General features: G+C 37.1%; 1 protein-coding gene across 1 annotated transcript in view; it reads left to right on the forward strand.

Annotated features, from left to right (window-relative positions):
- Positions 1–26,132, forward strand: part of CATSPERE (catsper channel auxiliary subunit epsilon) — an 84,600-nt gene that overhangs the window by 26,724 nt on the left and 31,744 nt on the right. The window contains exons 8-13 of the mRNA XM_088131481.1: positions 3,615–3,718; positions 9,447–9,933; positions 16,272–16,743; positions 18,235–18,674; positions 19,616–19,674; positions 24,481–24,556. Coding sequence (XP_087987607.1) covers positions 3,615–3,718; positions 9,447–9,933; positions 16,272–16,743; positions 18,235–18,674; positions 19,616–19,674; positions 24,481–24,556 — 1,638 coding nt within the window. The remainder of the gene's footprint in view (positions 1–3,614; positions 3,719–9,446; positions 9,934–16,271; positions 16,744–18,234; positions 18,675–19,615; positions 19,675–24,480; positions 24,557–26,132) is intronic.

Below are 26,132 nucleotides of genomic sequence, written 5' to 3' on the forward strand. Positions count from 1 at the left end.
ACCTTAGTTGCTAGAAGAAGGGAATTTGGCCCTCACAGACCTCAGACTTTGCAGGCAATAGCCAACATTCTGGCTGCAGAAACCAGACCCCTCACTAGAGCCTATATCAAGCAAGCAAGGATGGAAAAAGTAGAAGGAGCTGATTCTCCTTTGGACACAGAGGAAGCTATTACTTTGGTAGAGACAGGTATCCAGTCTAAGCCTGTAGTTAAACCAAAGAAGAAGGTAGAACAGGCAGAAAAGGGGTTAGGCCCAGATACTTGGGCCAATATTGTATCAGAAATATTGAGGTAACGGCAAAAGGAAAGGCTTTGGTTAATTAAAAAAGAGGAACAAGAGTGGCTCTGGACGGAGACAGAGAAGAAAGAGTGGGAAAAGAGTGGGAGAGAGGCAAGGAGGGAAGAGTTTAGGGGGCACAGACCTACTTAAAGGGGTCCAGTCTCCAGGAGGGACACATTCACCTCTAGAGTTTTGTGACCATATAGAGAGGGGAAGTGGTCCCAAAGATACTAAAATCCCTAAATTAATAGAGGAAGAAGATATAGAAGCCTATTTCACTATGTTTGAAAGGGTTGCTACTTCTTATAAATGGCCTGAGAGTGAATGGGTGGCTAGTAGTTTAACAGGAAAAGCTCTAAGGGCTTATAGCAGTCTTCCAGCTAGGAAAGGAATGGATTATTACCATGTTAAAGAGGTAATCCTATACAGGTATGAGGTAACTCTTTATACCTATAGGCAATAGTTTAGGAGCTACATGTACAACAAACATGAAGGGGTTCGTGAATTGTGGGCAAGAGTGGAAGACCTAGGTAAGAAATGATTGAAGTCAGGTGAAAGGAGCAAAGAAAAAGTAGTAGAATAAATAATTTTAGAACAGTTTCTACATGTACTCCCTACCAAAGTGAGATTTTGGGTGCAGGAACACCACCCCAAAACAGGCCAAAGGGCAGTAAAATTGGCCGAGGATTACCTGGCAGAGGATGATTGGAAGAGAGATACAGAAGGAGAAAGGAGAATAAGAAAACCTGTTTCAGAAAGCAGAAATCGTAAAGAGCAGGTAGGGTTGAAAGAGAAAGAAGCCTTTGGCTCCTGCCCAAATGAAAGGAAGGTTTTGGGAAACTAGAGAGACCCATAGTTGTTACAACTGTGGGAAAAGTGGACATTTGTCAAAGGATTGTAAAAAACAGGAAGAAGGGAATGTCTACAGTAGTGCAAGTGCCTCTAGGGAACAAAATTATGGTTCCAGCAAAAGTTAATGGGGTGACTGTCAGAGGTTTAATAGATACTGGGAGTAGAAGGATGTTAGTATGTCTTCACTTAGTTAAAAAGGCAGTATATATAGGAAAAGAGCCTCCTACAAGTGCATTTGGGTAGACTGAGATGGTCCCATTGGTTAAAGCCAGGATACAGGTAAGGGGAAATGAACAGGTAATGGTGATAGGTGTAATCCCTAAATTACCATGTAACCTATTGATTGGAACAGATTTTCCAATTGCAGAAGGTTGGATTCAAACAAAAGGCTTCAGAAAGGAGGTTAAAGTAGTGGGAGTAACCATAAGAGCTCAGTCTAAGGCAGAAGCAAAGAAGGAAAAGAAGCAGGAGAGGAAGGAACCTGGGATCCTTCCTAACCATACTGATTTATTAGGGGAGGTGGGATGTCCTAGAAAAGAGAAAGCTTTAAGAAAGGCTGATAAAGGCAGAGGTGAACCTGTAGGGATAGATACTCCTAAATGAGAAATTGACTTAGGGGTCTTACAAAAGAAAGATCCCACTTTAAAACACTGCAGGTTAATGGCAGAACAGGAGGAAAACAGGGAAACAACACCCAGATCCCCCCCCCCCCAAAATCAGGGTTGCTGTTTTGAATTAGGCTTCATCCATATACAAGGGAACTAATAGAACAATAGTTCCCAGGAATATATTGGAACTAGCCCATGAAAATCCATGGTCTGGACATATGGGTAGAGATTGTACAATATTTAGAATATTAGACAGATTTTATTGGCCAGGGATTAGTAAAGATGTGGCCCATTACTGTAGATCCTGTTTGTCAGTTAGTGAAATCAAAAGGGGAACAAGATAAAGTTCCGTTGGAGAGAGTGCCTTTAATTCCCATTCTCTTTTCTAAAATAGCCATGGATATTGTAGGCCCTTTACCTCAATCTAGTAAAGGTAATGAATATATCCTAGTTGTCTGTGACTATGCAACTTGCTATTCAGAAGCACATTCAACTTGCACGATTCTATTTCTATAGCTGTTCTAATAAGAGTAGTTTTAAACCTATATGGCATTGGTTTCTTAGTCTGGTCTACACTATAGGGCTGACCATATTAATTAAATAGAACTCAGAGCAATTTTCAAGGTACTTAAAGGCCTTCAGGCCACTAATTGCAGGGCAAGTTGTTCATGCTCTTACAGACATTTCCATCCTAGTGCAATATTTGAACCACAGTGGCACAAGGGTAGCACAAATCTCCTCTTTGCTCCGGCCTACCTGGGAACTTCAGAACTACTGATTCCCCATCAGACCTTATTTGTGACTATTCATCTGACTGAAAAGGGTGGTATTCTTGTAGACAATCTTATCAGGGGACCATTCATGCCACATGAGTGGAACAGTATTCATGGTCATCTTCCACCATTAAGGGATGCCAGATTTTGATGATTTTATCATTAATGCCAATCTCTGAAGTGCCCAATATTGCAGCAGGTTGGCCTCAGTCACAAATATTTGGGGGACTCTTTCCATTTTCACTGGATCATATGTTCCCGTATCTTTTTCCATGACAGCTTCTGATCACTTAGGAAGTTTCCAAGATAATTCTCAATCATGCCAGCTGCATTGCTTCCTAATGGATTTCCCAAACTTGGTCCATCCTCATCTCATGATTTCAATGAAGTCCTCTCAGTCTGGCAATCCTCTATTTGTATCAAGTTTTAATGAGCTTCAAACTCATTATATACATCTAATCAGTCTTTTCCAGAAATTCTAGCCTACAACTTGTGTTTGCAGCTTATTGATATGAAAGCTTTATATAGCTAAATGAGTTTCTTTCATAACTTTCCTACCACTGCATACTCTTTTTCTTGTATTTCAAAGTTCTTGTTACAGCTGAAGTAGAGAGAACTCACTTTTTTTCTCTCCAATAGCCCTTTTTTTTCTTTTTCACATCATTCAGTTAAGCCATTTTTGAAAGGCCTCAAAAACCCCTTTTCTACTTATACTTGGTTTGTTCCATGGTGGAGCTTGTAATTTGTTCTTTCCCTATTGCCTTCAGTTTCTTCAGTTTAAATATTCTAGAAAAAATAACTTTATTAAGAAATAATCTTTTAAAAAACTCTCTTCCATAAAGGGTCATTCTGAACCATTATATTAGAATTCTTTGTCACTTTCCAAAGTGTGGCTCTGCACTGTTTGGTGGTAAATCTTATGGTTAGTCAACTCACAATAAAAATATATAAATGTCATACTAACAATCATTATTTTTGTACTGTTAATTTATCTCTGCTAAGAAGTAGAACTTTGTGCAAATGAAATTATATTTATGTTTAGCAAAAAGTTTTTTTAAAAAAAATCTTATTCTTAAAAATAATAACTGTTTTTATTTCACAGTATTCTAGCACCCTTAGCAGGCAATTCTGGAATTTGGGACAAGTACCTACTGTTAGAACATTATTTGGAAGAGTGGAATATTCTAACGGATCATTTAAAAACGGGTACTCTTCTTTCAGTTACGTTTTCTACAGTGATGCTATGCTTTTGAAATGACAAATGAAAGGATAGCAAATATGTAGCCCTCCAGATGTTGCTAACTGACAATCACCAGCAGCCCCAGCTTGCATGAAAAATAGTAAGGGATGCTGGGATGTAGTATTCAACAGTATCTGAAAATTCATGTTTCCTACCAATTTAGTAATGTTCATGACTGATGGTTAGATGAATTGTGATACAACAATGATGTCTGCAAAAAGATGTTATGGTATTGTTGTTTTCTTTACCTCCTGATAAATATGCCCCCTTTCCAATCAGCCAGCCATGCCTTTCTTAATCACATCATTATATTTCATGCATAATATATCTTATTTTTCTTTTCCAAGTGACATTCAGTTTTGCATGGCTACTGGCCTTGCTTGATCCTGGCTAAGAAGTATTTTTTTAATTCACTGTATTTCTGCAAACATTAAATTCCTCAGAACATTTTAAAATCTTGTTTCTCAGTAGGCCACTTATAATCCCATTTCTCTTGATACTCGCCATCTGACTTCATTGTTTAAATCAGTGTTAGATGTATCAGTTAAAATAAATGCTTTACATTATACTTAATAAGTTGGAAGGTAAATAGGAATGCAAGGCATATGAAGAAAGAATTTGCATGAAATTTCACCAAGCCAAGAATAATGAGCTGCAGCAGATTGAAAGCTTTATGAGGAAAATCAGAATCCATTTGACAAGAATCTTCAAACCCTGTGATACAACCCCTGGTAAAATGATAAATGAACTTGTGTGAAATGCCCCCCTCCCAAACTAAATGAATAAATAATAGCCAGATAATGAAACTGCTGGGATGGGCTATTTAGCTATTATTCAAAATTCCCAGGGTACAGTTGGGCCATAGCAATGCATAACTGAAAGCAACATTGTCCCTAGTTCAACCTACAAACAATAGATTTCAGCAAGCATTACAATTCAATATTATACCATCAGCAGAGCTGGATGTAAAATATTGTAAAATTCCATATGTGGAAAGGCTCTGCCCTTGTAAAGATGGTAATACTGAAACCCAATCTCATATTCTGTTGTATGTATTATACCTTCTCTTGAGACATATGTAAAAAGCCACTAACATGTCTTCTAACCCCATTTCCGGGACATATTGATTAATTTTATGTTCAATTTTTACTGGCAGGTAAGGACCCGATTGCAAAGTTTGTTTTTGCAGCTTGCAAAACTTGCACATTGTTGATAGCTAATGCAAGTATAATTGCACATTTTTTTACCATGTATGCCTTATTTTATTTTGTTGCTGCATTCTGTAGGGTTTATTTTGTAAGCATTATTTAGTCTGGGTCACTGAGTAATAAATTGGCAGAGTAATAAAGAATACTCTGCCAATCCAGAAAAAACAATCACACTACTTTGTCTTAGTTATTGGCCATTCCATAATAGTTTCTACTTTGATTGCAGAGCGGGAGATAGTATCTTGCCACACGGTGTGCCTAAATCTGTAACCCCATTAAGGTCAATTTGACATTTCTTGGCCTTCAAAGACCACCCGGTTTGATGCCTTACAGCCCTTCCTTAAGTTGTCCTATACATTCCTCCCAGATATTGGAAAAGACAGTCCCATCATCAAGTTGTTAAACTGTGGAATCCCCTAGGCCATTGACAATTTGATTGATCAGACTTTGGAAGGTGGCAAGGATGTTACAAGGATCTGTAGTGAGATGGGCGGTGACAAATTTGAAATCTAAATAAACAAACAAACAAATAAATGTTCCTTTACCCAAAGGGTGAAACTAGGGGAGGAAGAGGAGTTCAGTGGATGTGAGAAAAAAATGGCGTAACCCAGAGGTGGGGGCCATAGGAAGGAAACATTTCAAACAATCTGCCTTAACTGACTTCCTATAAGTCTATGTGGGAACTTCCTTTTACAGTTTTCAGAACTATGTTTTTACCCTGACTAGCATTAAAGATGCCTTTCTGAAATCTGTGTGGTTCTTGCTTCTTGAGTTTGCCAGCTGCATGGGACTTAACAGTGATGAAGACAGAATGTTTCTTTCAATCTCCTTTGATAAGTCCAACGTGGACCCAAATAGTCTTGCTGTTCATCCACCTTGGGTATCAGGTAGCTATCTAAAGCAGTCTGTAGGGTAATCCACAGAAAAATGAGTCTCTGCACTTGAGGATTATATGTAAAACCAAATCACTCTAGGATAATCTGATGATTCCCATCTTTAGCATCTCCTCAGTTTCCTTTTCTATGGTCTTGTGCTGCCAGTGGGCACTTTGTACAAAATAAAGTGTGTGACCACCTCAGTCTTTCCTGGCATGGCTGAGAACTGAGGAGCAATCTGGGTGCATATCTGCTCAGCCTTGGCTCTCTGCTGTTCTGTGAGAGTTGAGGACCATGGAATTCCCTCCTTCCCTCTCCCTTGATAGTTTCCCAAACAGATACTATCTCAAATGGAGGCTGTGTTGATACAGTCATCCTAGTAGCTCAACAAAGATGTTGAATGCCCCAATTTCTAGAATATAGTATGGTTGTGGGGCCTTAGTAAGTTAAACTCTAGGCTAGAGTGTTGTCCCTGTGAATTCCCCTAAGTAGTTTTTCTTTGATGTGGTATAACCTTTTCCATTTGGCTTGCATCTTGTACTACCTGATACACTAGAAAAGAGGTAGGAATCCCTGGCTCAAGCATCTGCTCTCCAGTATGTTTGTTTTACCAGGACTTTTGTTTGTTCTGGGTTTCTCGTAATGGCTGATAGGCCATCTTAAGGTCTCTTAAAGGGTAATCTGGAGCTGATCCACACAGTCTAGGATATTGTCCTTGGAGGGAGGTTTTCCTCCTTAGCAATGGTTTTAAACTAACTCCAAGGAGCCTGGGCTTCCCTCTCTTTTACAACTCCCTTTTAAAAAAGGGGAACCCAAGATTTGGCTATGTTATTACCTGGTAAGCAACTGCAACTGAGACTAAACCAAATTTCAATTGTTACAGTGTTAATTAATAAACTTGCAAATCATAGTCCCCAAAGTTCCATTAAACATTTCAACTAGGCCATACAGTATGTCCGCCAATAATAAGGAATAGATACCAGATGCTCAACCCCATTTGTAGCCCATAGCTTTGCCATCACTTCTGACATAAAAATTATGCTAAAATCTGTGAGAAGCTGTTGGGCAACCTATTCTAACAAATATCCAATCTGTTCTAGGAGATGTGACCATTAGATTCTGACTCATGGACATGGCATCAATCCAGCTCAAGGCCGCTATTTGTGGCCACCAAAATCAGTGTGCTGCTTGCCTTGGATCAAATGGATCAGCTCCAATATCCACTGCCACCTGTTGGGAGGGAATCTCTATGATTAGCAGGGGTTGCAAAGAGGCTTTAGTGTTATCATTACAGTTCTCCATGCACTGGTATATGTAACAAGAGTTCACATGTGCAGTTACACTCTTCCCATACTCTTCCTGGTAGAAGGTTTGGATCAGTCTTTAGTTCTATCCATACCTGCATGTTCATTTGGATAATCATAAGCCAGTCTTAGCAGTCTCAGGCAAAATTGGATGGATACCACATCCTCCCTCTGTCCCCCTCCCTTCCTGGGCGGTACATTCTGTAGGGAAGTCCATCTTTAAATATGTAGTGAAGCTCTGGGCTGTGGGTGATGAATCACTCTTCATCAGTTCTGGGACTGCAGTTACAGTTGCATCATCCTCTTATACTGCCTGGAAAACTTCCATCCCTGCAACACTATCCCAGGTCTTGTGCTGGTTGGCTTCGGTCTCTAGATCTGGTTCTGGGGAGGAAGAATTTCTAATGTAACTCTCATGAGATTGCTGTCCTATGAGCTCAGGATGAGTTGTTGTGGGCATCTCTGGAATGGCTTGCAGAATTCCATCCTGCACCAGGTCAGCTGTGGCTAGATTAATTTCTTGCATTTTCTGCCCTGGGGGGGGGGGGTGTCACTTAGTATTTCAGGAAGTGGACCAGTGTCTTGCATCCACCTTCTCACATGTCCCACTAACCTAAAATGAAAAATCACACTGTAGATTTGTTTTTGAGTCCACTCCAGGTGCTGAAGGTTCTTTCCTCTTGGATTAATTTAGGTATAACACAAAAGGAAAAGGGATGGGAGGAAGAATGAAAAAACTTTATTTCCCCACTTCTCAAAGTTACTGTTGTTATCATGTCCATTTGGCATGAACACTATGATGGAATGGCTGCAAAGCTAGATGACCATTGAAAAAGGTATAAATAGCTGGTTTCCCAGCAGAGGCAATGGATTCCACTCCACGTCAGTCTTGCACTGATGATGTTACCTAGTTGATAATGAAATGTCTGCAACCAAATAAGCAAGCTGAGAGAGCATCAAGAACTCCACAGTTCAGTCCTGAGCTACATATATTCTCTTAGTCCTCACTTAACAACTAACAACTTCCCTGTTTAGCAACTGTTCAAAGTTACAACGGTGCTAAAAAAGTAATTTTACAACTGGTCCTTGCACTTCTAACCATTGTAGCATCCCTGCAATCACATTATCGAAATTCAAGCACTTCACAACTAGGGGTGTTTATGACTGTTGCAGTGTTCCACAGTCATATGATTGCCATTTGCGCACTTCACAGCCAACTTCCAACAAGCAAAGTTAATGGAGAAGCTGGCAATAAAATTGCAAGCTGCAGTCATGTGATGTCTTGCTTAACGATTGCAGGTGAGTCACTTAATGACCGCAACAGGAGTGATGTAGGTCAGTGCAGTCACATTATATTTTGCTTAATGACCATGTTGCTTAGTGATGGAGTTGCCAGTCCCAATTGTGGTCATTAAGTGAGGACTACTGTATTGGATTCTACTCTGTTGTGCAGCCTGAAAGAATGGCTGCTATGTGACAATTGAAGTCACTTTTTCTTGTAGTCTTTTTGGTATTGCTAACGTGGTCACTATTGTAACAGCCTATGCAGAATTATTCCTTGGCTGGTCTATTCGTTGTGCACCTTTGTTTATAATTCTATAGAAGTGAGTGGAGAACTTATACAGTAAAACATCAATCTAATGGTCACCCATTTAACAGATACCCTATATAATACACAAGGTTTGCACCTGGACTTTAACCCCAAAATAATGGACAATTCCACTGTATCCAAAGCAGTCCAGATGATTCATATACATTTACACCATTGCGTAATGATGTAAAGGATGAAAATAACAAATCTGAATTTAACGGACATTTGGGTATAAAGGAGATGCATCTCCCCAAATATATACATTTCTCAATCATTTGGACAAGAGCTCCTCTGGAATCCTATTTGTACATGTGGGACATCAGGATGATGATGATTCCAAAATGCAATTAGTGCTCAGTAACCATATGATAAACAGTAGAGCACAAGAACTGTGCTATTGAGAATATAAGCACAATACACCTCATAACTGCAGCTATAATGCAATGTTTGTGTAAATCTGCTTATGGATATTGAAATAGAAATATATGTTGAAATGTTAAACTGCTGTTTGACCAATTTATTATCTTCACAGAATTCTTCAGCAAAATTTGCTTTTTAGAACTTATGATCAGGGTTTAATTGGGGAGTAATTGAAAGCTTATAGATAAATATTATTAAAAAGAATTAGGGAATAAATCATATTGAACAAAAACATATTCAAATATTTTGTTTATAAAAAATAAAATCTAATTTTATTATTTTTTGTTTGTTTTCAGAGTATGGTCATTGAATCTACCTAGCCAAACGAATGACAGCATAGCAACCATCCATGGCAAAGTAGTTACTTTTCAGGACTGTTTTGTTCTTGATACTCCTTTTACTATTGCCCAGCCTATATATATATTAGGCTCAAAAACTGGAGTTTCTGTCACTCTTCCATCTGATAGTGAAGCCATAATATCATGGTCTGCATGTTATCCAAGATCAGCTGTCGTAGTTACAGATGTTGGTATCTTCCATACCAGCAATGGATTTTTAAGTACAGTAGAAATAACATTTCCTACAGGCCTGATAAACTCTAGCATGATTCACAAAGTCAAAGAAGTAGCTATTGTTTTTCCGAATGTCTTCATTCTGATTGAAAAAACACTTTATGCAGCAAGCATAGGCAACGTCATCAATGTTGGACAGGATTATTTTCCAGGTGTAGAAATAATTGGAATACAGACCAAAACTTGGTGTTCGGGGGAATATCCTTTGGTTGTGAGTATATATAAAAAATTATTTTACATTTTATTATAAAGGAAGTTCTACTCATCCTTAAGATAAAAACAAGAGTGCTTCACATAATATACAACTAATCTATGACATCAAACCCAGGTGAACCTTTGACAGCTCTTATGGACTACATGAAGTGATAGATTGAATAAGGATGAGTAAATTGGAATTTAATCTATGTGACATAGTTATGGTGGAAAATTACTTTCTTTCTTGGGGAAATACTTTCCCTTAAGGATCAGATTGGCAGTTTGGGGAAATTCCTCAATGCCTAAATACTAGCGGCTCAGTGTACTTTTTAATAACTTCACCTAATTTGTCTGCTTTGCCTGATACTAGAAAAAAAGGATATGGCTGCTGACATTTATGCTTCAATAATGCTTATGCTACAATACTCCACTGTGTTCTCCATGTTGCTGATACTAAAGGCAATCCAGAAATTATGACAGATTTAAAATTGATCTGTCATGTGAAAGCCACTATAAACATATCTATTTTGAAACATCTTTATTGCTGTCCTTGTTTCTCCATTGAAGGTGCTGGATTGATCTTGAGAGCCCTAAATGTTTGCTGTTGATATTGAAATCTGATTATGCTGGAGAGGCTCTTCTCCCATTTGAACACTGTCAGTAGCAACTAGAATTTGACAATGAAGCCCTACTCTAAATAATATCAACTGTAGGTGCTCTTTATTATTGTTCTCATGATTATCTGAATTTTACAGATTTGAAACATGTTTTGTAATATATAGGGCTGTTCCCAGAGGAACCATCATGTGAAGCAGGTAGATTTCCTGCTATGGGTACCCTACCTTCATGCCTGCCCCACCCACTGACTCACCTAACTGCCTACTGTGGCAATGACAACCCTCCTGATATCCTTTCTGGCTGAATACTTCACTCTGAGGTCCTTTGCAAAGTGAAGTCTTGGGCCAGGAAAAGAAAATAGAAGTGGTGCTGATGTGATAGCCAGCAAGCAAGCTAAGTAGAGAGGGAGGCCAGAGCAGAAGAATTACCTAGTTCTATAATTTTTAAATAGTCAATTTATTACTTTAACTGTGATCTGTAAATACTGTAAGTAAATATCTGGAGAAGACTTAGTACATATAATTAAGCAACAGAGAAACTTCTGTGCTCTGAGACATTTCCATCTACAGGATACCAGGAATTAGAGTATAATATTGATATTCTTACTGTGTCTTTCTTCTGACCTTTATATAATATCTAATTACCATTTTCAATTAACAGCATGTTGAGCTAGAATTATGCCATTATACAGTGACTGTATAGTAGTGGTTAAAGTGCTAGACCAGGACTGAGAGACCCAGGTTCAAGTGTCCATCAGATCATAGAATTCATTGGGCGAGTTTGGGTCAGTCATTTTATCTTAGCCCACCTTATCTCATAGGTTTGTTGTAAATATAGAATGAGATGATTCCATGTTTGCTACCTTGAATTCCTTAGCAGAAAGGTGGAAAATACATACAAGTAAATAGAAGTATCTTAGCAAAACAAAAAGCACAGGTCCAACATCCTATTAACAAAAAATACACCATATTAATCTTATTTAACAGCAGGTATAATATATGTATTATGCAAGGTCTAATGTTATAACTACAAATTGAACCTAAAACCAGGCAGTTCCTAGTAATAGGTGATTATTAATGGCACCTCTCTCCTTGAATAAAGTTATGCCATGTATATGCCAAAGGAGAGCCAATTAGCTGCAGTGGTGAAGGCCATGAGTTCTAATCCCATCTTAGGCACAAAGCTAGCTGGGTGACCTTGGGCCAGTCAGTCTCAATCCCAGGAAGAAGGCAAGGGCAAACTACTTCTGAAAAACTTGCCAAGAAAACTGCAGGGACCTGTCCAGGCAGTTGCCAGGAGTCAAGACAGATTTGAAGGCACAAAGCAAAATAAACAAAAAGCCAAGGATGTCCTCTTTCTTCCTTTTTTAATTTCACTGTAGAAACTTTTGTTTGTATAATTAGAAATTCTGAAATCATTGAAGGAAGATTCTCCAATAGGCATGTTAATTTTTTATAGTTATAACTTTTTACCAGAAAGTTCTATTCCACATATTATTTCATTAGTACATGCATTGGGTATTCTGTTTGGTTACTCTATAAATGGTAGCAAATCAGAATTTATGGTACAGGTAGTCCTCACTTAATGGCCATTCCTTTAATGACAGTTGAAAGTTACAACGGCCTCAGAAAGTGCTTTATGACCTGTACTCATACTTACGACTGTCACAAACCATCACATCACCCCCTGCAGTCATGTGGTTGTGATTTGCAACCTTTTTTACAATGGTCATTAAGTGAATCACCACAGTTGTTAAGCAAATCATGTGGTCATTAAGGAATTCACGTGGTCGTTAAGTGAATTCCGGCAAAAAACCTTCATTGGGGAAGCTGGATTCACTTAATGACCATGTGATTCACTTAATGATGTCATAAAAATGGTTGTAAAATCAGGTCTGCTCACATGGTGACCTACTTAATGACTGTCCTGGTTAACAACCAGTTTTCGGTCCCTACTGTGTCATTAAGCAAGGACTACCTCTATAAGATTATAACAATACATTTGACAATTATACAGATTGGAGTTTTAAGTTGTGTGCTAACTTCTTGGTTTATTTTGGTATAAGAATTTCCTAGAAGCTTTCTCAACTAATACATTTGAACTTATTCTTTCTTTTGGAACAAATTAAATAACATCTAGGTCAATGGACTAGAATTTCTTTGAGTATTTAGGATAAAGTACAGTAAATCATATTATGCTGAATGTACAGTATTCCTGCATTTATTGCATCACATTACTTTGAACAAATGTACAGGATATTGTACAGTCCTTGGGGTTCTCTGAGCTTGGTTCTTTTCTTGCAAATGTTTCATTACCTGGCTAGGTAACATCTTCAGTGCTAAAATGGGATGGGGTTTGCTCTCTATTTATGTGCTGTGGCCTGCCTTGCCAGTGCTGGTAAGGGTGGGGGGTTTGTTTTGCTCCTCTGGTAGTTCCTTGATTAGCATATGTTTGCTGCTTGATTGTGTGCCTGGTGGTAACCTTTGCTTATCTGGGTGATGATTGCTGGTGATGATTGCTGGTGATTGATAGCTGGTGAGGCGATCTTCTGGTCTTTTGTCTCTTTTGAATATATGTAGATGCTGTTTATCTCTATGTGTCCATTAACACATTATTAGATAATTAGCTATTAGAGCTATTAGAGGACAAAGAAACTTACATCCCTGTTAACACCAACCCAATACAGAAACTAGACAACCTAATCAAGAGAACCCTCAATGACCTAATTAAGAAAGGCCAGATCACAAAGGAAGAACAGTGGCGGATAAAAGCAGTGGATCCATCCTCCCACGCTTCTATGGACGACCAAAAATACACAATCCTGACATACTGCTCAACCAATTGTATCTTTACCAGGGACACCAACATACAACATAGAGAAAGAACTGACAAAAAAGCTTGGACACCTCACAGAGAACAGTGACTATTCTATCAACTCCTCACTACAGTGCCTCCAGAAAATCAAAGACGTACACATAGATGAAGATGAAATTATGGTCTCGTTTGATGTCACAGCACTCTTTATGTCCATAAACCCAGAACTAGCAAAGAATCCATATCAGCAGTACTACACAACACACCCGACCTAACCAAATACACCCAGACTGAAATACCCAGAATCATAGACCTCATCAACCTCTGCCTCACCACCTATTTTCAGTTTGATGGACAAATATACCAACAAATCAGAGGCACACCCATGGGATCACCACTGTCAGGACTCATAGCAGAGATTGTAATGCAACGTCTAGAAGCTATAGTACTTCCCCACATACAACCTAAAGTATGGATCCAGTATGTAGATGGCACATTTGTTGTTATAAAAAAGAAACAACTAGAGAAGACAAATGAAACCATTAACAGCATCTTCAAAGGAATAACATTCACCAGAGAGGAAGAAAATAACAACATGCTACCCTTCCTGGATATCCTGATCAGCAGAGGAAAGAACAGGAAATTAGAAACTCAAGTTCATCAGAAGACAACCCACACCAATCAAGTACTCCATTACTAAAGTAACAACCCAACCTCCCACAAGAAGAGCTGTGTAAGGACATTATTCCAGTGAGCACAAACACAATGCAGGAACCCAGAACAGCAGAAAAAAGAAAAAGACCACCTATATAACATCTTCCAACAAAATGGATATCCATGGAATTTTATCAAAAAGTGCCTGACCACTCAACCTACTACAACACAACCTACACAAGCTATGAAAAGGTTCACGCTGCCATACATCAGAAACGTCTCAGAAACCACCAACAGACTTACAACCATATGGCATCTCTGTAGCACATAAACCAACAAAATCACTCCAAAATACCCTAAGTAAACCAAAAGACCCAGTAGCCCAAGAAGAAAAACCAGACGTCATCTACAACATACAGCGCAAGGACTGTAACAGACACTACGTAGGACAGACAGGCAGAAGACTAACAGAGCGCATCCACGAGCACCAACTAGCAGTCAGAAATGATGAAAATTCCTTAATCTCACAACATATGGACAGACTCAACCATAGTTTCAACTGGGAAACTATCAGCATTTTAGACCAAGCTAAATCCAAATATGCAAGAGAATTCTTGGAAGCCTGGTATTCAGACAAGGCAGCAATTAACAGACACATAGAGATAAACAACATCTACATACTATTCAAAAGAGACAAAAGACCAGAAGATCGCCTCACCAGCTATCAATCACCAGCAATCATCACCAGCAGTCATCACCCAGATAAGCAAAGGTTACCACCAGGCACACAATCAAGCAGCAAACATATGCTAATCAAGGAACTATCAGAGGAGCAAAACAACCCCCCCACCCTTACCAGCACTGGCAAGGCAGGCCACAGCACATATATAGAGAGCAAACCCCATCCCATTTTAGCACTGAAGATGTTACCTAGCCGGGTAATGAAACGTTTGCAAGAAAAGAACCAAGCTCAAAGAACCCCAAGGACTCCACAGTTCAACCCTGAGCTACACATATTCACCTCTTTTGGTACAGGATATTGAATGGATTTCTCTGGCAAGGGCATCCTCTGAGATTTTCATTGTTTAAGTTATAATTCCTGGTCAGGAATGGTAAATTTAGCTTTCTGCATGTTCAGGCACTTATTTTAGCTTTGGTCAATGGCTGGAATAAGTCATTGCAGTAGTCAGTTCTTCTTTGGACTCAACTTGAGAATTATTATTTGTCCTTATTGAAATTGCTTGTGTATACTGCTCAGAGTACAGTAGTGTAGATTGGGGTCATCTAATAAGTACTGTGAATAATAATAAAATAATATATTGAAATCTTGAAAAATATTGAAATTTATGATTTCATGGAAATCTGTTTTAATACTTGTATTTAATATTATATATATATATATATAGCCATAGCTCATTCATGACAGGCTGGAGTTCAGATTTACTGACACTAAAAGTTATTAACTTGAGCTATTGATAATTAGTTTAAAACAAATAATTCATATTTGGAAAAATGCTGCTGCTACTAAAATCTTAATTTAATTAACTTCTGAATATGAAGCTGCCCATACTCCCATATTTGTGAATGTACTGGTATCAGAATAAATTTTTTAAAAAGCAGAATTGCAATTATGCTAATATGAAACTGATTTTTTTCTTGTGGTCTATTTGGTTCACACTTGTGGTTCTCAGTCACTGCTATGAAGCCACCATAAAATACATAAGTTGTGTAAGAGTTTATGTGCTATTACATATTTTCATTGATCTTTTCAAATTGCTTGATGTATCTATTTTAGTATGAAATAATTAATCTATATGGCTACACAGAGGTGCACACTGAAGATAAGTGTACATAGAACCAAAATGTAAACAACCATTTGTTAATAATTAAGATAATGTGACTATATTCTTTCAATTAGGCAAATAGCTTTTCTTATTAGAATAGCAATTGCATTATCAGGCATGCTTGAGTTAGGTGAGGTTGAACCTTGTACTATTATCAGTTCCGAATATCATAGACAGTGTACTATAACTTCATGTTTGTGAAATTGCAAATACATTATGGACCACTAGAAGAATAGCAATTGTATGTAAGCACAAAATATTTTTCTCTGGTTTTGAGCCTCCTTGTATAATATATTAATATATATTAATTCATGATACCAACGGTTAATTTTAATGAATATTTTATAACATATTGTAATCTTGGTTAGTATTACTATTTTGTACAGTTTGGAAAAATTATTTTAATAAGTTTGTTTTCCTTCAGGAGACAAAGTTAAGTGAAATAATTATATGGTCAGAAGATGAAGTTTTTCTTGGATATTCCGAGAATAATTTTTATCCATTGACAGATACTACACAGTTAAGACACCAACTAAAATTTAAAAGGACTGCTAATCTATTAATAGTATCTGCTTGCTACGACTCACTTACTACTACAATTGCAATACTGCTAGAATGCACTGGGTGTATAGGGACAAACATACTATACTTGGCTGCCTATACAGAAGATACAGCTCAATGGATCTTGAGAGACTTCACCCTAGGTTTATCCACTGCTGGTGCCATACATATGGAAGTCATACCTTCAGCAATAACTTCCATGGTATTATGGGATGATGACACAGTTTTTTATACTTACAAAGAAAATAAAGAATATGGTTATCTTCAGGTATCTGGTACAAAAAGGAAATTTTCAGCAGCATCTGAAAGTTCTACGATTCATCAGATTATTATTGGTTAAGTATATTATGTTTTAATAGAAATATAAAATGGAGCTGATCACCCTCTAAATAGTGAAGTCTCAAAGCTTTTAGAGATTTAATGATGAATAGCAAAATTTTAAATTGTGCCAAAAGTGAAGTGCGGCTCTTACAATAGACTGCTTGAAAAACCTACTCAGTAAGAGAACTGGGTGGCCCTAATGAGAATAGGGCTGAGGAGATGAAGATTGATAAGTGGGGGCTGCTGCAGCTGTATGGTAGATAAGGGGACCAAGAGGGGAACCACTGGTTGGCTTGGTCCTGGAAAAGTGAGCAGAACTGGCATGTATTACTGAAACCTGGCTGGATGAGGAAGGGTGTAAGCCCCTATCTAATGTTTGGATTATAGAATTTCAGGTGTTTCAGCAGCTGAGATAGAAGGAAAGAAGAATGGGGATGATCTTCTATGGGACCTTGGCTGTTACCATGGGTCCTGCTTTACAAGTAATTCAGTGCAAGTGTCTATGTTTGAAGTTGAGCTCCAGGGACAAGCAAGGGATTCTGGTGGTGGATGGCCCACCCAGCTGCCCAACACCATCCCTTCCTGTGCTCCTGGATCTTATCTCAGGACTAGTGTTGGAAGTCCTCTGTGATATTAGTGCTAGGGAACTTCAATCACCATGATTGATATTGGATATATAAAGAGATTTGATATAGCTCAAGGGATCATCATCACATTGTCCCAACTGTCAATGTCCAGTATTCCTTATGATCAAAAGAGTCACTTTGCCACCATACTCATTTCTCCTCATGGTAGATCCCTGCTAGCCGAGGAAGCATAAATCTCTAATCTCCTGGAATTCACTGTGGATGCTAAAACTGGTCCTTAGCAGAATAAAGTGATGTAATTTAGGCAGTGTAATGAAGAAAGACAGGATAAAGACTGACATTTATTCTGCAATAGTATCAGACTTTTGTCATAGTAGAGGGACGTTGTTTGGGTTTGGATTCGGACAGCAACATTTTTGTGGCTGTCCAGCATTCAAGAGAGAGCTATATTCTGATGGTATAACCTAATAAAATAATTCTGTTTATACTAAAAATAAATGTGGTGAAGAGTTCAAAGATAAAGCTGAAAAACCAAAATGAGCCTCTTCTTAGCCAAGAAAATTACATTGTGCAAAGTGGCCAACAGTTCTTTTCTCAACCTAGTAGGCCTCTCAGGATTATACGTAACAATCAAAATAATTAAATATGTTACCATGAGTTTTTTTAAAAGGAAGTGTGAATTAAAATAAGAAGTAAGAATAATAAGATGTACTTGAAGTAAAAGCTACAGATAGACTAAAAGAGATTATGTATGTTTACTGAAATCATGAATGCTTACTGAACAGTAAGTTCCCATGTACTCAGTGATGCTTACTTTAAGTATGTTTGAAATTACAGTATCAAGACATTGAAATTTTATATGAAATAATTTTATTTATCTAGAAATATATTTAATATTGTATTCTTTTTCTTTTCCAGACTACAATGGAAATGCCATAATAAAGCTGAAAAATAATGTTCTGTTTTTCTTCAAATTTGAAATGACAGATGTTGTAAAGCTTATTCCTTGGGAAAATAATCTTAAACATTTTATTTTTTATTTTAATCCTTCTGGAGATGTGTATTTGCTGACAATTAATCACACAAAAATAACCCGCCAGGTATACCCATTGAAACTAGAAGTGCTTAGTGTTGCATCAAAATTGAAAGAAGTTTGCCCATACATATCATTTGAACACAATTTGTATCTCAATATTCATTATGTAGACATGGGAGAAAATGTGACATTTTGGGGTCAGATAGTGTTTTTGGAAAATCTGGGTTTATCAGTGGATGTTGAAATTTACAGGCCAGAACTGCTGAAGACTAAAACCTATATTAATTATGAAATAGCTCGTGGAATCTGCACTAAGAATACGGTGAGTGCTTTCTACACAGAGTATCATTATTTTTACCTTTTTTCACTGTTCTTATGTGATCCAGACTGAATGATAGGGCATTTATGTCTTCTATATTTTTTTCTGAAATTCCCATCTTCCATTCAAACTTTATCTTTTGTTTATCTTTATTAGGAAACTTTGTGCAGATAACTGTGTGCAAAAACTCCTGAAGAAATAAATAATAAAGAAAGCCAGACATTAGAATTTAGGAAAATTTTTAAAAAAATTTAAAAACACTGTAAAGGTCTATTTATTAAGCAAGCGTATAATGATACAGTATATTACAGCATACAAATGTTAAAAGCCTAAGCTTTACTCTAGAAAATATTTTCCAGCTATAACCAAACATATTTCAACACAAAAGCCATTGGTCAATAGTCTACTATAAGATTAAAACAATAAAATATTTTAAGAATATTTGCAGACGTAATCTGTAAGGCCAATAATACATTTTAAAAAATCAAAACTCAACTGTCGAATTTGAATCCTGTATTCAGAACTTAGTGAGATGCGTTCAGAATACAAATACCTATTATATGTGGCCACTTGCACAGATCCAATGCTTTTAACTTTTCCAAGATCAGCCAAGATCAGATAGGTCTGATCTGCTATGACTCCTCTCAAAATGCAATATATAATTTTAAAATAATATTTATAAGAGATAATAATGCCATATGTGTTGGAGTAAGTATTCTGGGCTGAAACACAAATAAATTATATATTTGATATACTGTAGCTCATGTGACTTGTTCTCTAGATTTTGTTTATTAATTAAGTTTTGTAAAGGTTTTTGCCTGCCTTAAACCAACAAGAATAAGGAGTTCATGTATGTTTTATGCCATTTTCTCCTAATATATGTTTATTAGAAATTCAGAGGAAGGTAAGTCTAGTTCACTAATGTATTTATCTGTTCCTCATAGACTCTAACGTTTTATCATGAAAGGGATTATTCTGAACTGGAATATTATCGATCTGATATGTAAGTACCCATTTAGTAATATAGAAACAATAATTCAGAATAATAAATATACTATTCTCACTCAAGGATGTCAATGCTTTTTGTTTTTGATATAATCCAGTACTGTACTGTCATGTTCTAGGCTCATAGGATCCAGGCCAAAGTTTAGCTTATTCTTGTTGTTTCCAGAACAGATCTATTGGGGTTCCAGAAGGGGAAACGAGAAGTGAGAAAGTTAAAAGGTTACAGCCAGCTTGCAGAGAGTTCCATTAATGATTTAATAAACATGATGGCCTTTGATTATTGCTGATGCCAAAGCACTGTACAGGTGTTAAGGAGTATAGTTGAACCCAGTTTTCTGCAAGGGTTGCATACCTGCATTTTAGGTCCTATTTTATTTTATTAATTTTAATTTTATTATTATTGTATATTTTTCTCATTTTTTGAGCAAGAAACAAGTGTAGATATCTCAGAAAAATTGGAGGTACTACTCCTGTGCACAGATTTCAATATGCCAACTTGTCCTGAATTCCCAGTTTATGATTCATTTTTAGCTAGTAGCATGTTGGAAATACTGGGTGTAAAAGCTGTAAAATCTCTAGTGATAGGAGAAGATAATTTTATGAAGAAGCAAACTGGTCTCTTTTATTTTGCAGGGGAAAAAGTATACTAGATTTTCAAAACTTTGCAAACAATTTGCTAAGTAAATAAATTATTATATATAAGTTTACTAAGTAAATAAATAAATTAATTCTAATTATAATGAACGGAAGGCAGCTCTAACAAAATATTTCAAGCCATTTCAGTACATGGATTATGAGTAACATACGTTGCCCCAAATCCATTAGCAGAACAACACATTGCCCCCCACCCCCATGGATGCATTTCATTCCCAATGTAAACAGGGCCTTATCCTCAACCAGAGGTATTCCCAGACAAAATAAGAACCTCTGAGGTTTGTCAGAAAGCATCCCCATTTTAATCCCAATCTTTATAGGTCTCATTTCATTAGTTACCAATCAAGACTTGTAGAACTTGTGTTAATTTTGGCTACCAGCACTGAGTTACATACTGATATACACAAAGTAGATATGTATTTGTATTCCATTGCTTAGAGGTACTGTTGATCACTTTGTACTGATTATTGTTTGGCACTGCTTTATATTTAGGAAGAAGGATGGAGAATTTGGAAGAAAGATTGAGATCTGAATTTGCATACTGTATATATTACCCATAGACCTTAGTTATGTTACATGTTTGTTTGTTAAGACAGCAAGAAGAATGAAGTAAATATGCAAATTTAGGTGCTTAAGTCAACAACCACATATTGAACCCCAGCAGAAGAGCCAGTAGAGACTGAGAAGATGTTTTGAAGTTGACCGAAGGACCTTATCAGGATGGATTGGACATTTGCCCTGAAAAATACAGATGATCTGAGAGGGACTAATCAGTCACAAACATAATAGACAATATACTCTGACTTAACCAGTTAGAAGTGGCAGCATACCTAAGTTTAAGCAAGCCAAAATGGAATGCTATGCTAATTAAGCATGGCATATCACAATGCCAACTCTCAAGATAGGAAACAAAGTGCTGGTAAAGAAAATAGAATGTCAGAGTAAGTTATTAATTCTGTACTACACTGACCCTTGTCAGGTCATCAGCATCAAAAGTACCATGTTCATAATGCAATGGGACAATCACTGGCTTACTCAAAACCTTTCACATTTCAAATCATTCCATGAATTGTTTACCTAAAAGGAAGGACCCACATAGTTCCCATCAATTAAGAGAACCTCAGAATGTCCTGTGTATGGAAAAAACAAAAGATATTCCAATGAATACACCACCAGTTTTACCACTTAAGGCCTGGGCTCCCTAAAGCCCTTGTTGTTGCCTCCCAGGCCAAATCCACTGTGGACAATGGGGGCAAGTCTGTCTGCTAATGAAGTTAAACTTGAATTATAGCATACTCAGTGAACCTGGAGAGCCAGTTTGGTGTAGTGGGTAATGTCATGGCCAGCTCGGACTCAGATGAGAAGACAGACAGTGAGCAGCCAGTTCCGGAGTTGCTGGATAAATTGCTGCCTGAGAAGCTGCAGGCAGTGGAGGTTGCGCTGTTCAATAACAGCTGCTGTCGGTCCCTGAAGATGAAACATCTGAGCTGCCAGCCCTTCCCAGTGCAAGGGCTTGCTGTCCGGAGAGGAGAGCAGAGCAAAGATTTCTTGCAAGGAGCCAAACCCTTCCAAATGAGTAACACTGGGGTTGCTTCTATTTAAGAAGAGCAGCGAGCTCAAGCCTCTCTGTTGGCAACAACCATTTGTTTACCCAGATTCCGTGTGGCTTGATTCCCGACTTGAAACTTCATGACCTTTGGTTCTGGACCTGGTCCGGCTGATGGCCCTTCTACAATGTTTGGACCCTTGGACCTCACTTGACCACTCTTGTGCCTGCTGTTTTGGATTTGGAACTCTCTCAAGGCAAGCTTGCTGGACTTTGGGGGCATGTTTTCTCTACTGTGTGTGCATGTGTGTTTGGACTCACTTTTCCTTTGCTGCTTGCTTATTTGCTTCACAAACTTCTCAGTAAAGCGTGCAATCACCTCTCTGTGTATTTGTACATGTGTGGTCTGAGACAGGACAGTTAAGGCATCAGGCTAGAAACCAGGAGACTCTGAGTTCTAGTCCTGCCTTAGGCACAAAGCCAGCTGGATGATCTTGGGCCAGTTGCTCTCTCTCAGCCCTAGGAAGTAGGCAATGGCAAACCACTTCTGAAAAACCTTGCCAAGAAAACTGTAGGGACTAGTCCAGGCAGTCACCAGGAATTAAAAACTGACTTGGAGGTGCACATATGCCCGTGCATGTGTGCACACACACACAGAGAACCTGCTGACCTCCATTGTGATTTCAGAATTAAGTATTTATTCCTGAAATGGTTGCTACTTTATTGATAATATAAATACATATTTGATAGTTGACAGTTCATAATATTTCTTTGTAGAAAGAAAAGAAAGGACATAATGTTCTGGGCTCATGGACCAGGTTTTTAGCTTATTCCTTGCTTATTTTAGGGCAGTTCTGTTTAGACTCCAAAAAGGGAAATAGACAGAGAGAAGTTAGAATGTAATAGGGCTGCAGCCAATTTGTAGAGAGTTCTAGGAATAATTTAATAAACATTGTTATGTTTTGTGTATTGGATGACTGGACTTGTGATTACTGCTGTAGCCAAAACACTATATATACTAATTGAACAATGCACACCAAATATTTCCTTGAATCGTCGTCGTCATCCTCCTCCTCCTCCTCTATTGTTACTCTTTTGAGAAGTCCCCAGCAGCCAAAAATATTATACAAAAACAAATACAGTAATATGAAATGGAATATCATAAGATCTTAATATGAAAAACTATTGGTCAGTTTAACTGCTACAATAAACATATAAACAAATTTGAATTAAATTGGGAGAAGCTTTGAAGTGCTTACAGAGTTTTCTGAACTGTTCCTTCAAATTGAAAAAAAGAAAGCCAATACTTTACTGCATTCTTGAGCATCTGATTAATCTATTGTAATAAATTGGAAGTTAGTCTTTGTGATCTTCTATGTAGATGACAAAATGCAAGTGCACAGAAATACTAATAAGAATTTTCGGGTTCAGCAAAAACCCCATGAAATATACATACACCTCAGTTTGTCCAGCAAGTGGGAAACAAATATTTCCTGTAGGTATGGCAACTTTAATTATATGAGAGAATGCCATCATGCTTGCTTTCTGCCTTACACAATGTGTGGAATATTTTCTCATGTTCTTTTGTCACTAGATTATTATTTTGACCAAATCATTCTGAACTTCTGATCATCCTGCAAGGCTGGTGTGAATCCTATATCCGTAAATTTTCAGGGATAATACAGGGCAGAAAACTTTCTTTTTGTCCTTACCAAACAAACTTCCTAGATAGTTAAATGCCACACATTTGATTATCCGATATTTCAGCTGTGATCAAACAATTTTCTTTATGAAGGAATGTAACTTTAAAATAGTATTTTGCCAGATTTGGGATAACACCCCCCCTAAAAAACAGATTAAAGAAAGTATGTATGAATTGAATTTCTTCTTTAATACAAATAGGACACCAGGAACCTCCCACACTACCATCTGGGAAACAAGTAAAGCATATATGAGGGGCTTCCTAATCAAATTAGCCACAAAACAAAAAAGAGACTGCAAGAAGCAATTGGGACCAGAATTTCCATCGCTAAGCAACGTGGTCATAAAGTTTCTCAATAAGTGTAAATTATTGAGAAATTATGTTACGTTCATTTCTAATGAATTCTAGCTCTGCTGTTTCACAGTGAAATTGTTTTTTGTCATTTCTTTTTTTGAGGATAGCTGCCTTGAGGTCAGAGAAATAACTGAAATTTTTATCTCCTGGTCTTTGGAAATTGTCATTTCTGATACTAAGTTTGTGTCTGTCTATTATCTTATGTAGAAATTGGCTAGTTCATTTTAAAAGGTACTGGAGTATTGTTAGGTATCAACTGAGAATATTTTCTGTCACATATTGGTATCAAACATATAAACATAGAATCTTTTTATAGACATGCATGTTCAAAACGCAACATGTGAGAAAAAAAGGAGCATCTTCAATAATTTTTTTCAAAACTTTTCTGAAAGTCCAGTTCCTAATAAGTTAGTAGATAAGTTAGTTTACTAGTAATATGAAAGTGGAAAAATACATGCATATATATTGTTCAAAATGTATCTTGTAATGCAGTGAGTTATAATATCTGGTTTTGTTTTTGTTTTTCTTATGGGTTCCTTTCCATATAGAGCATCATCTCGGGGTATCATGACAGTTGAATTTCAGCCTTCAGAATCTGGAAAAACATGTATATCGAAAAGCAAGGTATGTTAACTGAATAATAAATTACAGGTGAAATTAAAATCCCAAGTGGCATAATAAAACTAACTGTGGCTAAATTTGGCTATTTCATTATGTAGCCAGTATTTCAAGAGGCCCTAAAATTGTTAATATAGTAATAATCTATGTGTTTGAATAAAGCTGACACTACAATGTTAATGAATAAGTATGGAAAAGAGGAGGCTGGAGGAATTTAATACTATTGGTTACTGGTTATAGGAAAAGAAAAGATTCTGTATTTTATAAAAAAAGAAAATCTTTTTTATTATCTTACTGAGATAATAGGATTTTCTTTCTTTATAAAATAAAAATGACAATGATTGAAATGGCAACTGGGATTGGTCAGTACAATTTTTATAATCACAAAATTTACTAAAGAAGTCTGTTGCATTTAGAGCTTGTAAACTGTAGAAAAGTAATAAAAAATGCACATTCTACTCTTGAAATGATCTGTGATTTCTTGATTAGTTTCTCTGAGGAGCTACTACTCCCTTCTGAAGAAAGTTTATTTTACTGACTGTTTTATGATCTTTGTGCAGGCCTATGCATAAATTATTTTTGTGCATAAAGCGCCAGTTAATAAACTTCCATAGTTGGGCTAAAGTTTTGATAAGGACCAAAAGCCTACCACAGGTTCAATAGTTATGGCTTTCACATTCTTGCTTCCAATTAATACAGTTACTTTGCTTTAAGCCAGAGGGAAAATGCATGCCCAACGCTCATAAGAGTTTTAAATATTTTTCCCCATTTATCCCTTTTTCCTTTGCCTTCAAAAACTTTCTGTGCTACCAGTTTCCATTTTTTTAAAAAAAATTATCATCTTGGAAAATGATGCTTTGTGATCGCTGTCTTGTACTTAGTTCTCTGAGATTACTTTTTTTTCCACAGAGCTTATGTTGTAGAAAATGCTTACTGTTTTCAAATGAATACAATCTGTTTGTTTGATGAGGGTCACTCTAAAGGATTACCTTGACACACCAAATGAAACAGCGACTTTTATCTTCATTTTTTCTTATGGAAGGTGGCCCTTCAGGTAGTGTAGTCTTGTGAAGTCATCATGCAAAGTCACCTATCAACATGCTATCTCCATAGAGTCACTTTCTGTAGGACCAGTTGGCTAATACACTGTTGGGCTTGGCTGATCTTTTGAATTAAAAGGGAATGTGCAGATGTTCTTTAGGAGTTGCCATGTCTTCAAGGCTCTTGCAGTGCCAAGGTAATGGCTTTGATAACAAACCATACCTGGTTGTACCTCCAGTCCTAGGCTCCAAACTGATAGTGAAACTTCTAGCTAAATCAGCATCAGAAGAAGAAAAGGAATAAATCACCACAGTAAAATTAACAAATAATTGATCAGTGTTAATTTACTGTGTGAACATATGGTATCAGAACATTATTTTCTCTGCATACATTTGTCCTGAAAATCAAACCTCTGATTTTATTGCTCAGATTTGACCAGCCTGTTTACAGATATGTCAGTACTAGAGTGGGAAATCATTGACCTTCCATTAGAAGACTCATATTCCCTTTTTCCATATCAGAATCTGTCTTAGGCTGAATA

The sequence above is a fragment of the Python bivittatus genome, unplaced genomic scaffold (assembly GCF_059951505.1).
Source record: "Python bivittatus isolate LINGU-HERP-01145 unplaced genomic scaffold, Pbiv_v1 ctg000020_np1212, whole genome shotgun sequence".
NCBI lineage: Eukaryota > Metazoa > Chordata > Lepidosauria > Squamata > Pythonidae > Python > Python bivittatus.